This window comes from Lathamus discolor, chromosome 2 (assembly GCF_037157495.1).
Source record: "Lathamus discolor isolate bLatDis1 chromosome 2, bLatDis1.hap1, whole genome shotgun sequence".
Classification (NCBI taxonomy): Eukaryota; Metazoa; Chordata; class Aves; order Psittaciformes; family Psittacidae; genus Lathamus; species Lathamus discolor.
The window spans coordinates 59,704,926-59,718,681 of NC_088885.1; the positions used below are offsets into that span (position 1 = coordinate 59,704,926).

General features: G+C 45.0%; 1 protein-coding gene across 4 annotated transcripts in view; it reads right to left on the reverse strand.

Moving 5' to 3' along the window:
- Positions 1-13,756, reverse strand: part of KIF9 (kinesin family member 9) — a 31,807-nt gene that overhangs the window by 8,828 nt on the left and 9,223 nt on the right. For all 4 annotated transcript variants that reach the window (XM_065666996.1, XM_065666997.1, XM_065666999.1 and 1 more), the window contains 9 exons: positions 13,023-13,170; positions 12,143-12,207; positions 10,426-10,503; positions 8,478-8,546; positions 7,936-8,040; positions 5,801-5,856; positions 4,076-4,166; positions 3,338-3,465; positions 1,386-1,568 (listed from right to left, as the gene is read on the reverse strand). In XM_065666996.1, the coding sequence (XP_065523068.1) occupies positions 1,386-1,568; positions 3,338-3,465; positions 4,076-4,166; positions 5,801-5,856; positions 7,936-8,040; positions 8,478-8,546; positions 10,426-10,503; positions 12,143-12,207; positions 13,023-13,170 (923 nt within the window). The remainder of the gene's footprint in view (positions 1-1,385; positions 1,569-3,337; positions 3,466-4,075; positions 4,167-5,800; positions 5,857-7,935; positions 8,041-8,477; positions 8,547-10,425; positions 10,504-12,142; positions 12,208-13,022; positions 13,171-13,756) is intronic.

Here is a 13,756-nt window from a genome sequence, read left to right on the forward strand (position 1 = left end):
AGTAAATTCTCCTGGGACAGCTTCATTGTGATGCTCTCCCTGGGCAGCAGGAACGAAAAAGGACTGGTTGTCTACAGCACAGGCAGTGCAGGTGCTCACAATACTTAAGAGCTGCATCACTTGAGAGCTCTCAGCAAGAAAAGATGGTTGATGATGAGAAAACCAGTGTCCTGAACTGGTTTGTAGAGGGCCCTGGCTGAACTCCTGTGAGCTAAACAACCTCATTCTATTGAGACCATTCTCCTGGAAAGAGTTCTTTGTCTTGGTACCCTTAGGATTTTTCACCCCATCCACTCATCCAGCACAAAATGCAATTCAGTGCTGCCCTCCCATGCTAAACTCGTCTTGCTACAAGCAGCTGGTTGGCACATTGCTCCAGTTTTGGCCATTTTCCACTCTTCTGTTTTGATATGGTACCTCCTGACATGATCTGTGCAGCTATTGACCCATTTTCATGACTACATGGCGTTTTGTGGCTGCACATGTGGTGCTTCCGCACTTTTACTATTAGCTAAATGGTAAAGAGTGCTGCAATTTTCAAAGACTTCCCAATTAATCATAGAATCCCAGAACGGTTTGGGTTGGAAGGGACCTTAAAGCTCATCCAGCTCCAGCCCCCTGTCACGAGCAGGGACACCTTCCACTAGACCATGTTGCTCCAAGCCCCGTCCAGCCTGGCCTTGAACACTGCCAGGGATGGGGCAGCCACAGCTTCTCTGGGCAACCTGTGCCAGGGCCTCACCACCCTCACAGGGAAGAACTTCTGCCTCAGATCCCATCTCTGTCTCTCCTCTGTCCGTTTAAAGCTATTCTCCCTTGTCCTGTCCCTACAGGCCCTTGTCGAAAGCTCCTCTCCAGCTTTCTTGTCAGCCTCTTCAGGCGCTGCTCTAAGGTCTCCCCAGAGCCTTCTCTTCTCCAGGCTGAACAAGCCCAGCTCTCTCAGCCTGTCTCCATAGCAGATGTGCTTCAGCCCTCAGAGCATCTTTGTGGCCTCTTCTGGACTTGCTCCAACAGCCCCATGTCCTTCTTATGCTGGGGCCCCAGAGCTGGACACAGTATTCCATGTGGGGCCTCTCAAGAACAGAATAGAAGGAGACAATCCCCTTCCTCGACGTGCTGGCCAAGGCTACGTAATAGAGCAACTGGCCAGGGCAGCGCTCAAAGCAGATGGAGAAGATAACCACCAACAACATAATTCAGCACCCAGGGTGTCCCTACAGCCACTGCTGTCCTACAATGTATTAATGAATCCAAGCAAGCAAGATCTCTGAATCCCTCCTCTTTACTTTGAAGCAGATAGTTGTATTAGGGGAACACAATGCAATCACTTCGGTGCAACCCAACCTGTGGCAAAGGGGATATTCTTCCTCACAGGAAAAACCTACCTGGGCTGCTGGGAATCCTCCATTTGAGATGGCTTTGAGAGCTCTGCATCAATATTTGCTGTATCCTGGTCCCTTGGTACCTCTTTCACATCCAGATCCTTAGTAGAAAACATTACCTGACTTCTTGATGGCAAATCCCCTTCCACATCTTTCCAAGAAATATTGCTCCTCATTCCTTCCTTCCTGACAGGGGGGAAAGATGAACCAGATTAATTAAATTTTTCATGAAACCAGATCTTGCTGCGGGTGCAAGCGTTGCTGATTCAAAACACTAGCAATCTGATGAGGCTCCTACAAAAGCCTGCAGTGAAATACCTACTGACAAGGAGTAAGATCAGCTTTGTTCTCCTTACCTCCTAGAGCAGAGAAATTGCCTTGGGTAGCAAATAATACAGAATATAGCACAGGCTGGACTAGATCTCTAGAGAAGGATCACAAGGACAAGAGTCCCACCGTGTCTGGAGTGAAGCATGCCTGCAAACAGGATAACCCTCTTCGTGGATGGATTTTTAGCAAAGAATGGCCACGTTCCCAAGTCAGCAAGTGCCTACATGGAGCTCAACATGAATCGAGGATGAAGGAGGACGTGGGTAAGGAAGCAAAAGTAACAGTGCAAGCAAGATAAGAAGAAACTGGAATGTGCTAAGATACAAAATAGTGAACTGTTAGCAAGTTTTAAAGGTTAAGTTCTCATACGGTTATTTGATTAATTGTTACTAGTTGCTGTGTGCTGCAAGAAAAAGTATCAAAGTATAATATACTAAGCTATTGTATATGTATCCAATCGTAATACAGCAAGCTATTGAATATGTACCTAGTTATACTACAGCAAGCTATTGTAGATGTATCCAAATATAATACAGCGAGCTATTGTATATGTAGTCATAGTTGCTGTGTGCTACAAGAATATGTATCCGATTATAATACAGCAAGCTATTGTAAGCAGATGCAGACAACAGTATAAAAAGGATAGATGCTTTGTAATAAATGGCTTTTTTCTGATCACATTGATCTCTGACTGAGTCCATAATTTTTCTGTGGCACCTCTTTACTTTCAGAGGAACTTACAAACCAAATTCCCCAGGATTCGATCTAACTCACATCAAAATCAACCCCAGCTCTCTGTTCTTTTCCCTTAGCTCACCTCCACAAACAGCACCAGCCTGATCTGCAGGGGACAGTATGACTTCAAAGGGATACAGCAAAGCATTTGCTAAATCTCCTTGTACCTCCCTAGAAAACAGAACTGCACAGAGAAGCCCATTGTGTCATGTGAATACTAATGCCTTGGCAATTCCTCCCGTCTGTAATACAAGGACTTGGACTAACATAAGAAGGATGTGGAGCTGTTGGAGTGAGTGCAGAGGAGGCCACAAACATGCTCTGAGGGTTGCAGCACCTCTGCTATGGAGACAGGCTGAGAGAGCTGGGCTTGTTCAGCCTGGAGAAGAGAAGGCTCCAGGGGGACCTTAGAGCAGCTTCCAGTGCCTGAAGGGGCTGTCAAGAAAGCTGGAGAGGGGCTTTTGACAAGGGCAGGTAGGGACAGGACAAGGGGAAATGGCTTTAAACTGGCAGAGAGGAGATTTAGATGGGATCTGAGGAAGAAGTTCTTCGCTGTGAGCAGAAAAAGATTTCGACGTATGAAAGTAAGGTCCCCTGCACTGGCTCTTTCTGCCACTGCTCCCATGGCCAAAAGCCTGCTCTGCACTAACTCCAACAGGTCCATGTCCTTCTAAGAGTGTGGCTGGTGGCCATAAGGACACCAGAAACCCTTACAGCATTATGCTGAATTGTCTTCCTTGAGGAACCACAAAACTTTTACATACCTGTTTAAGCCAGCTTTATCTCTGTCTTTCCCCATGGGTTGCTGCCAATCACACCTTGAGCAAACCTGGTCACTGCGATGACACATTAGCAGAGAAAAGAGGGAGCAGTCTGGCTACTTAACTCACCTGGACATCTCACCATTCCTCCTGGATTTCTTCTTCCTACCACGTCTGGGTGAAGGAGCAGCTCTACTGTCAAAAGCCTGCTCATTCTCTTCTTGCACCAAATGGCCATCCACATCAACTACACCTGCCTGGAAACAGGAAGAAATAAAACATGGACCAGAAAGCACTAAATCTGTAGCTTTCTATACCAAAAAAGCTATACAGCCCTTGCCCAACAGTTATTCCATCCTGTTGTATCATCTAATATGGAAATCTGTACACACTAGCAAGTATTCCAGGGAAACACATCTGTAAGAAAGAAGTGAGAACTAAAGTAAGGCCAAAATCATCCTCAAATTCATATGCCAAATGTTTCAGCCATTTTGAGGGAGAACAACTTGGGTCTAGTGTCCCAAAAGAAATAAAAGCACCCTCTGAAGTCTGGTGAGGCCCTGGCACAGGTTGCCCAGAGAAGCTGTGGCTGCCCCATCCCTGGCAGTGTTCAAGACCAAGCTGGATGGGGCTTGGAGCAACCTGGTCTGGTGGAAGGCCTCCCTGCCTGTGACAGGGGGTTGGAACTGGATGAGCTTTAAAGTCCCTTCTGACCCAAACCACTTTGTGATTCTATGGTGATTCTTTGATTTCTGAGCTTCGTATTTCAACAGGGAAAAGTTGATAACTTGAGGCAATTCATGTTACAGCAGCAAAGGAGCCAATTCTATGACTGATTCTGGGCCAGGCTTGAGCGCCGGACATTACCTTATGAAGAGCAGCAATAGTAACAAAGTCATTTTTGTCTATCAGAGCGTACTTGCTTCGTAATCTCGCCTCCACTTCACACTCCTGTTGACTAGGGGAGAAAACAGCCTCTTACCATTGAGTTCAAGGAGGACTATTTCTTATGTCAAAACCTTTGATAATGCCAATATCAGATTTCTAAAGAAAATAATTTCTTACCTGTGATCTCATTCCCAAACACCCCACCTTGCTCCTTCCAGTCTTTCCATAGCCACAGTAACCTTTATTTACTCTCCTCTTCCTATTTTCTACAAACTCCCTTTAGGCCTTGTACATACGGAAGCTTTCTGATGGCTCTTTTAATACTCTACATAACCTTTTAGTGGTCCAGATCAAACCCTGTTACCTCCATTCAGTGCTATCCCCTTCCTTTAACCTAGTGATTTTTCAAACTGAGTGATTTTTTTTATGGAAAAGCATTATCAGCAGGCTCAAATAGACTATACAAGACTGAAAATTCTTAAAAGAATCTCCAAGTTAAAAACTACTAAACTCCACTGGTTCAGAACAATAAAATGAGCCGCAAGTTAAAAAGAACTAATAGGCAAAATTTTATCATGAAACCCATTTTGTTCTCAGGTCCCAAGGAAAGCCTGACTGCCCAGTGTGATGATGTACCACAGACACTTGTGCTCACACAAGTTTCTCAAGGGCATGCAGCTTCTCTACAGCAACATCCCACCGTCACGCTTGTGAGTTGCAACCTCTACTGCCCATCCAGGTCGCACAGCTTGATGGGGCAGGGACTGCGTGGGTTGCCCTAATACCCTTATTCTTCTTTGTTCTCTTCTATTTCATGACATGCAAGCTGCTTGTCCTCATTTTTAGGAGCCTGTCATTCACCTTCCTTCCTTCAGCCTGAAAAACAACTTTCACCATCCACTGGTGACATTTTCCAACAGGCACTTTCTTGCTTTCTGCCATTCCACGCCACACATCAGAGAGCACCTCCCTGGAAACAGCCACAGAACCTTCTTATCATGCTCCTGCAATTGTTTTGTGACCTACCTTTGCCACAATCTCTAAAAAAACCAAGTAAACCTGATGACTTCTAGAGGCTGCTGTGGTGAGAACACTTTATATCACCCCATCCTACAAGGTCTGCTTTTTCTTTTGATCTGTTTGCAGAGTGCCTTGTGCAATGGAGATATGCTCCATGATTAGGGATCCCACACAGTTTATGCTCAGTGACAGTATATTTGCCAAGAAGAATTTATAACCAGTGACGTTCACCATCAAGATCCCTTGCACATGATGTATGAGCATTAGAAGTTAGAGGGAATAGTCCTCTTGTGCAGAGGCCAGCAGAATTTGTCCAGAATTGTGTTTTCCATTACAAGGAGGAAATGGCTTTAAACTGCCAGAGGGGAGATTTAGATGAGATATTAGGAAGAAGCTCTTTCCTGTGAGGGTGGTGAGGCCCTGGCACAGGCTGCCCAGAGAAGCTGTGGCTGCCCCATCCCTGGCAGCTTTCAAGACCAAGCTGGATGGGGCTTGGAGCAACCTGGTCTGGTGGAAGGTGTCCCTGCCTGTGGCAGGGGGTTGGAACTGGATGAGCTTTAAGGTCTCTTTCAACCCAAACCAGTCTGGGATTCTATAACTCACTGTAACTGTGATACCACAGACAAAAGCCTGGTAGCATTTCTTGAACTTTACTGTGATATGCATCAACCTTGGATATCTTACCTTAAAATCAGTTTGAACTGCTTGAATACCTCCTGGATTTGCCTGAGGTTCACTATCTGAGGAAGAGAGGTATACAGTGAAGATGTAGGTAAGCATCTCTAGGCTGTGGTCAGCTGACCTGATTCAAATATTTCAGACTGTAAGTACTCTGCTTTCCATTTGCTGGGTGTCCACACTCATGGAAAATTACCTTTATCCTGAGAGTCAGGCTGGAGGTAGACACACTGCTCACTCTTAGGAGACTTTTAAAGAGAGAGCAATCTGATAGACTACAGTAAATTCCATTTACCGCACAGCCATTGAGGTAATGAATTAATTATAGTCATTTTTTGGGGGTGTTGGTTGATGAGAAACTTAACATGACCCAGCAGTGTGCACTCGCAGCCCAGAAAGCCAACCGTATCCTGGGCTGCATCAAAAGGAGCGTGACCAGCAGGTCGAAAGAGGTGATCCTGCCCCTCTACTCTGCTCTTGTGAGACCTCACCTGGAGTATTGTGTGCAGTTCTGGTGTCTTCAACATAAAAAGGACATGGAACTGTTGGAACAAGTCCAGAGAGGGCCACGAGGATGATCAGGGGACTGGAGCACCTCCCGTATGAAGATAGGCTGAGAAAGTTGGGGCTGTTCAGCCTGGAGAAGAGAAGGCTGCGCGGGGACCTCATAGCAGCCTTCCAGTATCTGAATGGGGCCTATAAGGATACTGGGGATGGACTCTTCATTAGGCACTGTAGTGATAGGACAAGGGGTAATGGGTTCAAACTTAAACAGGGGAAGTTTAGATTGTATATAAGGAGGAAATTCTTTACTGTGAGGGTGGTGAGGCACTGGAATAGGTTGCCCAGGGAAGTTGTGAATGCTCCATCCCTGGCGGTGTTCAAGGCCAGGTTGGACGGAGTCTTGGGTGACATGGTTTAGTGTGACCCTGGCCATGGCAGGGGGCTTGGAACTTGATGATCTTAAGGTCCTTTCCAGCCCTGACTATTCTGTGATTCTATGATTCTATGATTTTTAAAATTACATAGATGGCATCTACTCACCTTGCAGATTATGATGCTACTTCTCTTTGCACTGCTGGCCAAGACTGCCTGATTAGTTAGACCTGCCACAGCACTATTGTTTAGTCCTCTTACCCATAGTAACAAATCAGTGCAGTCAAACCATACCACTCTCTGTTTTGGAGATGATGATTGGAGGCATGGACAAATAATGGGCAGTCTGCAGATGAGCAAGAATCTGCCTCCAGCTCTCCCAAGGTCTGAAAGACTGGCCCACGCTATGAAATGCACAGTCTCTGCTCTCAACCCTCTCTAAAAGATCCTTCAGTGTCACTGAACATCTCCTTCCCTGTGTAAAACTCCTTAGTCCTTCCCTACTTTCCCTGCTTCACATCACATTTTGCAAGTCAGGTAAAACACACCTTCATGTATGCCCTTATTCTGCTCCACTCCTGCCCACTGGAAAGAGAAAACAGGGACTTTGAGTGAAGACAACGATTACATGAAATGAGTGTCTTGAGTCTTTTGTTCAAACTAAAGGGTTATCTGTTTCGAAAACACTCTTCCAGCAACTTCTGCACTCTTGTCACAGTGGCTTCTGCTCACAACCAAACCAAATTTCACAGTACCTCTGAGTGTGCATTTGCATTTCCTTTTTCTTACATTTTGCTTGTTTTCGTGTTTGCCCAGGCAGGAATATTTGTGTCCACAGGATTTCTGCTGTTTTTTTACACAACCATTTTGCAGTCACCAGCTAGTTTCAAGTCAAGAAACCCAGCCTTTAGTGAATCTGTCTCCGAAAGACTGGACAGATTTTGGAAACACGCCTTGCAAAGACTTAGTTTGACACTGGCAGAGCAAAATTTTGTCATGAATTATTTAAAGAAGTTCCAAATAAAGCAACTTAAAGGGTTTTGGGACTGAGGAGAAGTCTCCTCGAGCTTCTGAAAAAGCAAAACTTGAATGAAAACAAAGAGACAGTCCTTAACACACACAAAAAAACCCAAATTAAATTACTGTTCTGTAGCATTTTGGGGGTTAAAGACAGCCTCTTCAGAAGACGTTTTCATTGCTTCTGTCCCAGAGTAAAATGAGATGGAATCAGTATTTATGTGCTTCTCCACTAGAAAGCTACTTACATCAATTTCATCAATGGCTCCTTTTAGGTATCTATGGACTTGAGACTTAATCTCTTCTATCTGGATGTGAGACAGAGGGTCATAAGTCACCAAAGAACGATTTGCCTGAGAAAAAAGGTGAACAACTGGGTATCAGCAAATCACAAAAAGCTAAGCAAGTCTGATGAACACCTGACATGGCTCTAATGTGCCCAGGGAAGCCTTGTGTTTAATTTCTGATTGTGACTCCACACATCATCCCAGTTGACAGGACATGGGACATGGGGACATGCTGGAAGCAATGCATCCCCTGCACATTTCAATCACACAACAGGAGGGCTTCAAGAGTCTGAAAAAAATAGGTGGGGTGGCTGGGGACTGAAGCTACAACACAGTCTCACTAGGATCTTCAGAGCTTTGCCTAAACCCCAAAAGACAGGGCTGAAAGCTGAAGGAAGAATACAATCACGCCGAGTGCTGAGTTAGCTGATCCTACTGCAAAAGAAAAAGCAGGACATAGCTTTAACTAGGTCCCATCTAAGATGCTGCAACCTATTCCTTACCAAGCTGTCATGTATGGCCAGTTCCTGCTTCAGAAGAGCAATCTCCTTCTCCAAAGCCTTCACTGTCCCCTAGCAGGAAAACAAAAGGGTGAGCAAATGACTAAATGCTATTGGAGAAAAAACCCTACAGAAAAGCAGCATTAAACTGGCTGCTAGAAGATATCACAGCTGCACACCAGCTCCCCCAGGGTTTGCTGTCAGGTTTGCATCAGTGAAGTAGCAGCTCTGGAAATCATTCTGCCTTTCATTAGCTTCCAACAGGACAGCTTCTGTTGTGTCCTGGGTGTACTGCCTGCAGAGTCAGACCAAGCCATCAAAGGAGGGCCACCTGGCTTTTAATTTCATGATTTCCTGAGCTGGGACTGTAGGGGCCATCACATTCTGGACTACGAGATATTATCTCAAATGCAAAGAAGTGTGTAGGTTTCCACCCTGACTCTTACTGAACTCAGCAGGAGTTCTGACATTAACTTTAATAGAGGAGAAAGTCCCCTGTGATGTATTTGCCTGAATTTCTCCATAACATGGAATATCTTCAAGCATTCACTATTTAGAATTTGTTTTCAGAAAGGTGTGGACACACAAATGACCCTGGGATTCAGGGAGAATTGGATACTGAGCTGTTTTTTAAGTGACTTGTTGAACACAATAGCTTTCTTAAAGAAAAGTTAAACACTACTGGATTGGGAGCAGCCCTAAAGAGAAAGACTTGGTGGTGTCGGTCAATGAGAAGCCAAACATGACCAAAGCCATTCTAGGATTCTACGATACTCTTTCAGCTACTCTTTTCCACTCCACACATCTCAGATGAAAGGCACTGAAGAGGAAAAGACAGTTTGCTGCACAGCTTCTTCTGGAAGCTGCTGGAGGAAACTCCCTAGCTGTTTCTCTGCTTGCCAGTGAGATTAGACCATGAAATATGCCAGGGCTGTCACGCACCACATGTGTTATGGATCAGTTAGCTCTAAACTTGTTCCTTCGGCCATCAGTAATTCAGGGAACATGTGTTTCAGCTGCGAAAGTGCACTCAAGACATCTGAAATAGTATCATCATTTTCTGTAAGTTATTTCCTAGTTTAAACAAGTTTTGTAATTGTGGCAAAAAAGTTGTTACCAGCAGCAACGGGGATAATGCTGTGTAAAGTCGCAGGTAGGACTGTATATAATTTCATAGAACTATAGAATGGTTTGGGTTGGGAAAGACCTTAAAATTCATGCAGCTCCAGCCCCCCCTGCCATGGGCAGGGACACCTTCCACTAGACCAGGTTGCTCCAAGCCCCGTCCAACCTGGCCCTGAACACTGCCAGCAATGGGGCAGCCACAGCTTCTCTGGGCACCCTGTCCCAGGGCCTCACCTCCCTCACAGGGAAGAACTTCTGCCTCAGATCCCATCTCAATCTCCCCTCTGTCAGTTTAAAGCCATTCTCCCTTGTCCTGTCCCTACCCACCCTTGTCAAAAGCCCCTCTCCAGCTTTCTTGTTGGCCCCTTTAGGCACTGGAAGCTGCTCTAAGGTGTCCCTGGAGTCTTCTCTTCTCCAGGCTGAACAAGCCCAGCTCTCTCAGGGTATCTCCATAGTAGAAGTGCCTAGGAATTTCCCCACAGGCCCAGGGAGTAGCCCACAGCATAATCTCTGCTAAAAGGTCAATCTTATCAGAAAAATGAGGGACTTGTATGCATGCACTTGAAAGAATTACCACATGGCAGTGAAGACATGACCATCTGCATGACTGTAACTTGTAGCATATTCAAGGTAACTGTAATTAAATACCAATGAAAAAAGGTTTAATACTAATCCATTTCATCAGTTACCTAAATATAGCAAATGTCAGCTCAGCTGATGAGTGGTAATTCATTACACTATCAAATCTCTGGTTTTTAAGGTCATTATCTTAAAGATCAATGAACCTGACAAAAATTGCGTTCCTCTGTTCCCCTTCTCTACATACCTCTCGGTCATATGTCTCATTGAGGACTGGCTCTGTGGTGACCCATTTCATTCTGGTAGCAAACCGAAGAGAAGACAACTGAAAAAGATATTAGCAAGGATATAATTTTCATAATCTGTTCCTTCTTAATCATATCAGATCCCAGAACACAGAAATAAAAAAGCTATTTAACTGCAGGGAGCAATATAGGATTTCTCATTCGGGGATCATATCTTCTAATGCTCAGTGGCTTCTGTGTGATTAGCCAGCTTCAGATGATGTCTTTGTCCTTTCTCTTCTGCCTGTGGACAGCTCTGTGTGTACCAGAGCAGTGATCTCAAAAATACCCACTCCCACTTCTCATAAAAATGAGACTTACATCCCAAAACCTCCAAATAACACACCAATGGCCTTCACGTTTAACCCCTGCAATTGTGGTATCCTGAGAGTAAACCCCTACAGCCTGAAATTGTCCTCTTGATGCAAAGCATAGTAGCTGACTCCTGAGCAATACTGTTTCTAGATGCTGTCAGAACACAAGAAGATGATAAAACAACTTTGCCTTGAAAACAGCTACCCAACAGATTAACTTGGGTTTGGGTTTTTTTTTGCTACAAACATACATACATACATTTTTCTTGGCAAAGAGCAAAGTGATGCCCTTCAAAGATACCACCAGCAGAGCCAGCAGGGATAAAGATGTCACTGTCCCACCCACTCAGCGCTTGTCAGGCGACTCCTGAAACACTGTGTTCAGTTTTGGTCCCTGCTATACAAAAAAGATGCGGACAGGGCAGAGAGGGTCCAAAGAAGGGCCACAAAGATCATCCAAGGACTGGAAAGCCATGTGAAGAAAGGCTGAGAGAGTTGGGCTTGTTCAGCTCTCTCTTTTTTTCAGAAAAGAAGGCTCATAGGAGACTTTATCACCATGTTCCAGAATTTAAAGGGTGGCTACAAAAGAGATGGAGACTCCCTGTTTACAAGTAGTTCCACTGAAAAGACAAGGGGTGGTGGGCACAAGTTACTCCTGGGGAGATTCCAGTTGGACACAAGAGGAAAATTTTTCACAATGAGAACAATCAGCCATTGGAATAATCTCCCCAGGAAAATTGTGACTCTCTGGTGCTGGACACTGTTAAGACTGGGCTGGACAGGATGCTGGGCCATGCAGTGTGGGTCCTGCTTTGCCTGTAAAAGTTGAACCAGATGATCCTTGAGGTCCCTTCCAACCTGGGATCACAGGACTCTGTGATTCTCTGGGTTACAGATGTGGTTAAGTGGATTCAGTTCACACAGTGAGACTTTCCTCAATTTCACTATTTCACAGGTTAAAAAAACCCCACTGTTAGGAGGTTACTCCCACTTCCTGAAGCAGCAGAAAGCCAGCTCAGCTCTGAACCAGTGCAATCCCACTGACCTCGTTATGCAATGTATCATTCAAATGCATTTATAGAGTTGAACCATCAATAATTACAACTCCTCAGTGTGCTTAGATTTTAGCTGCTTGTGCCTCAGGCTCTCATTTCTTCCCCTGGGCCAGTTACCACTCATCTGCATCACAAAGCAGACTGGTAAGAGCAATCTCTTCTCTTAGCCTTTGAGATAAGATGAATTAGGCAGAATGTTGCTCTGGGACTCCTGCCATAGCCCTCCATAGACAGTTCTTTAAACCAAGCTGCAGCCAGTTGCAACAGCATCAAGAACAAGACTGGAATCTGCAGAAATCAGTTTCACTTACAGTGCGTTCCACATGTGCAGCTTCCCCACAGACATTTGCCACTAGGACAGTATTGCAGTTTCTCCCTGGGAAAAAAAAAAAAAAATCAAAAAAGAATAATTTTCTAAAAGGCAAATAATATAATTAGGGGGTTCATTGTTTCATTTTTTTGAATGTATTATGCTCTGGGCTGACTACAATAAGAGAAAAAAGAGCAACAAAGAACACAGCCAGTTTGTCCCTCTAAAGTTCCCATGGGTATGGAGACACAGTGGCACGGAATGACTTAAGAATAAAGGCAACTTGCATTTCTCACGTGGTGGCGATGCAGTAGGAAGACAAGAACACAAACTGTGAAAGCCTGAAATCGGGAAAACGAGCAGAGGATTTTAAAATCCCTTGGCCTAAATCTAACAGTGGGGAACCTGGCAGGATGTAGTTCCTGCCTTTCCTAAAAGCAGTACGAGACTCGGCTCAGAAATGCCTTGAACATCACTCCCCTTTCTGATGCCTTTGGATACACCACACAAACCCCTCCAGCCTGTTTTCAACTGCTTTCTCTTCCCATGTCTCCAGCATTCCGGGAGCACAAGCCTGGATTCATGATGTGCCTCAGCTTTGGGTTTATTGCCTGCAGCCTGATGCTAATGCAGGAGCACCTGAAAAGGCTTGTAACATGCCGGTTTGGTTTTTTGTGGCAGTTTTTCACAGCATTCTAACTAAGGTTTTGTGAATTTCTACCAGTTTGAAGAGTGTGGGCTTTGTACTGTCTCCTGCACCTCCTGTTTTATTTGATGAAGAAAACCAGACATCCTTTGAACAATGGTGAGTTCTGCATGTTTCTATGTTATGACCTTACAACTAGGAAATGTTGGGGCATGCTATGATGCACAGCTCTTACCCAGAGAGTCCTTAAGGACGTAAGTGAGCTTGCTCTGCCGGAAGGGGATGTGGTCCCTCTTAGGATCAGCCAGGGCAGTGATGACTTGCTCCAGGAATGACAGAGACTTGTTGATGTACGTGGCTTCCTTCAAAAGCTGTCCTTCAGACTGTAATGAAAGATCAACAGGCAAAACTTCCACAACACATACTTCTGGCAGAAGTGCAGGAGGGAGCATACTCCTCACTGAGAGTACAACTGTTTGCCTCTGAGGGCAAGGAGCTAATTCAGACCTGATAAAGTCATGAGCTAGAGCTTTCTTCAGTTTGAAAACAAGTTTTCAGAGACCTCAAGTTTTCATTACAAGGCTACACAGACCACTGCCTTTCCCCCAACAGGGTAAATCATGTTTTGGCACGGGGCTGATGCAATTTCTACTCTGCTCAGTGTAGAATGTCACACAGGACCTGAGAAGCTTTCATTTGTTGAGCCCTAACACCCTGTGAAACTTCGGACAGTTTGCCTGCCGTGACCAGAATTTGCACTGTTGCTGCTGGAATGAAGAGGAAAATCAGCAGCTCTCAAATTAAATGAGTCTGGGTTGGGTTTGAAAGCAAACACAGGATAGGAGTCACATGTGGACTTAGAAACGATACACAGCAGCTGCAAACAACTGAGCACCATCTGATGTGTTACCGTGACTTACAGTTTGTCACAGTGTCGCCTATTTATCACAGGCTGAATTCTGGTGTGGG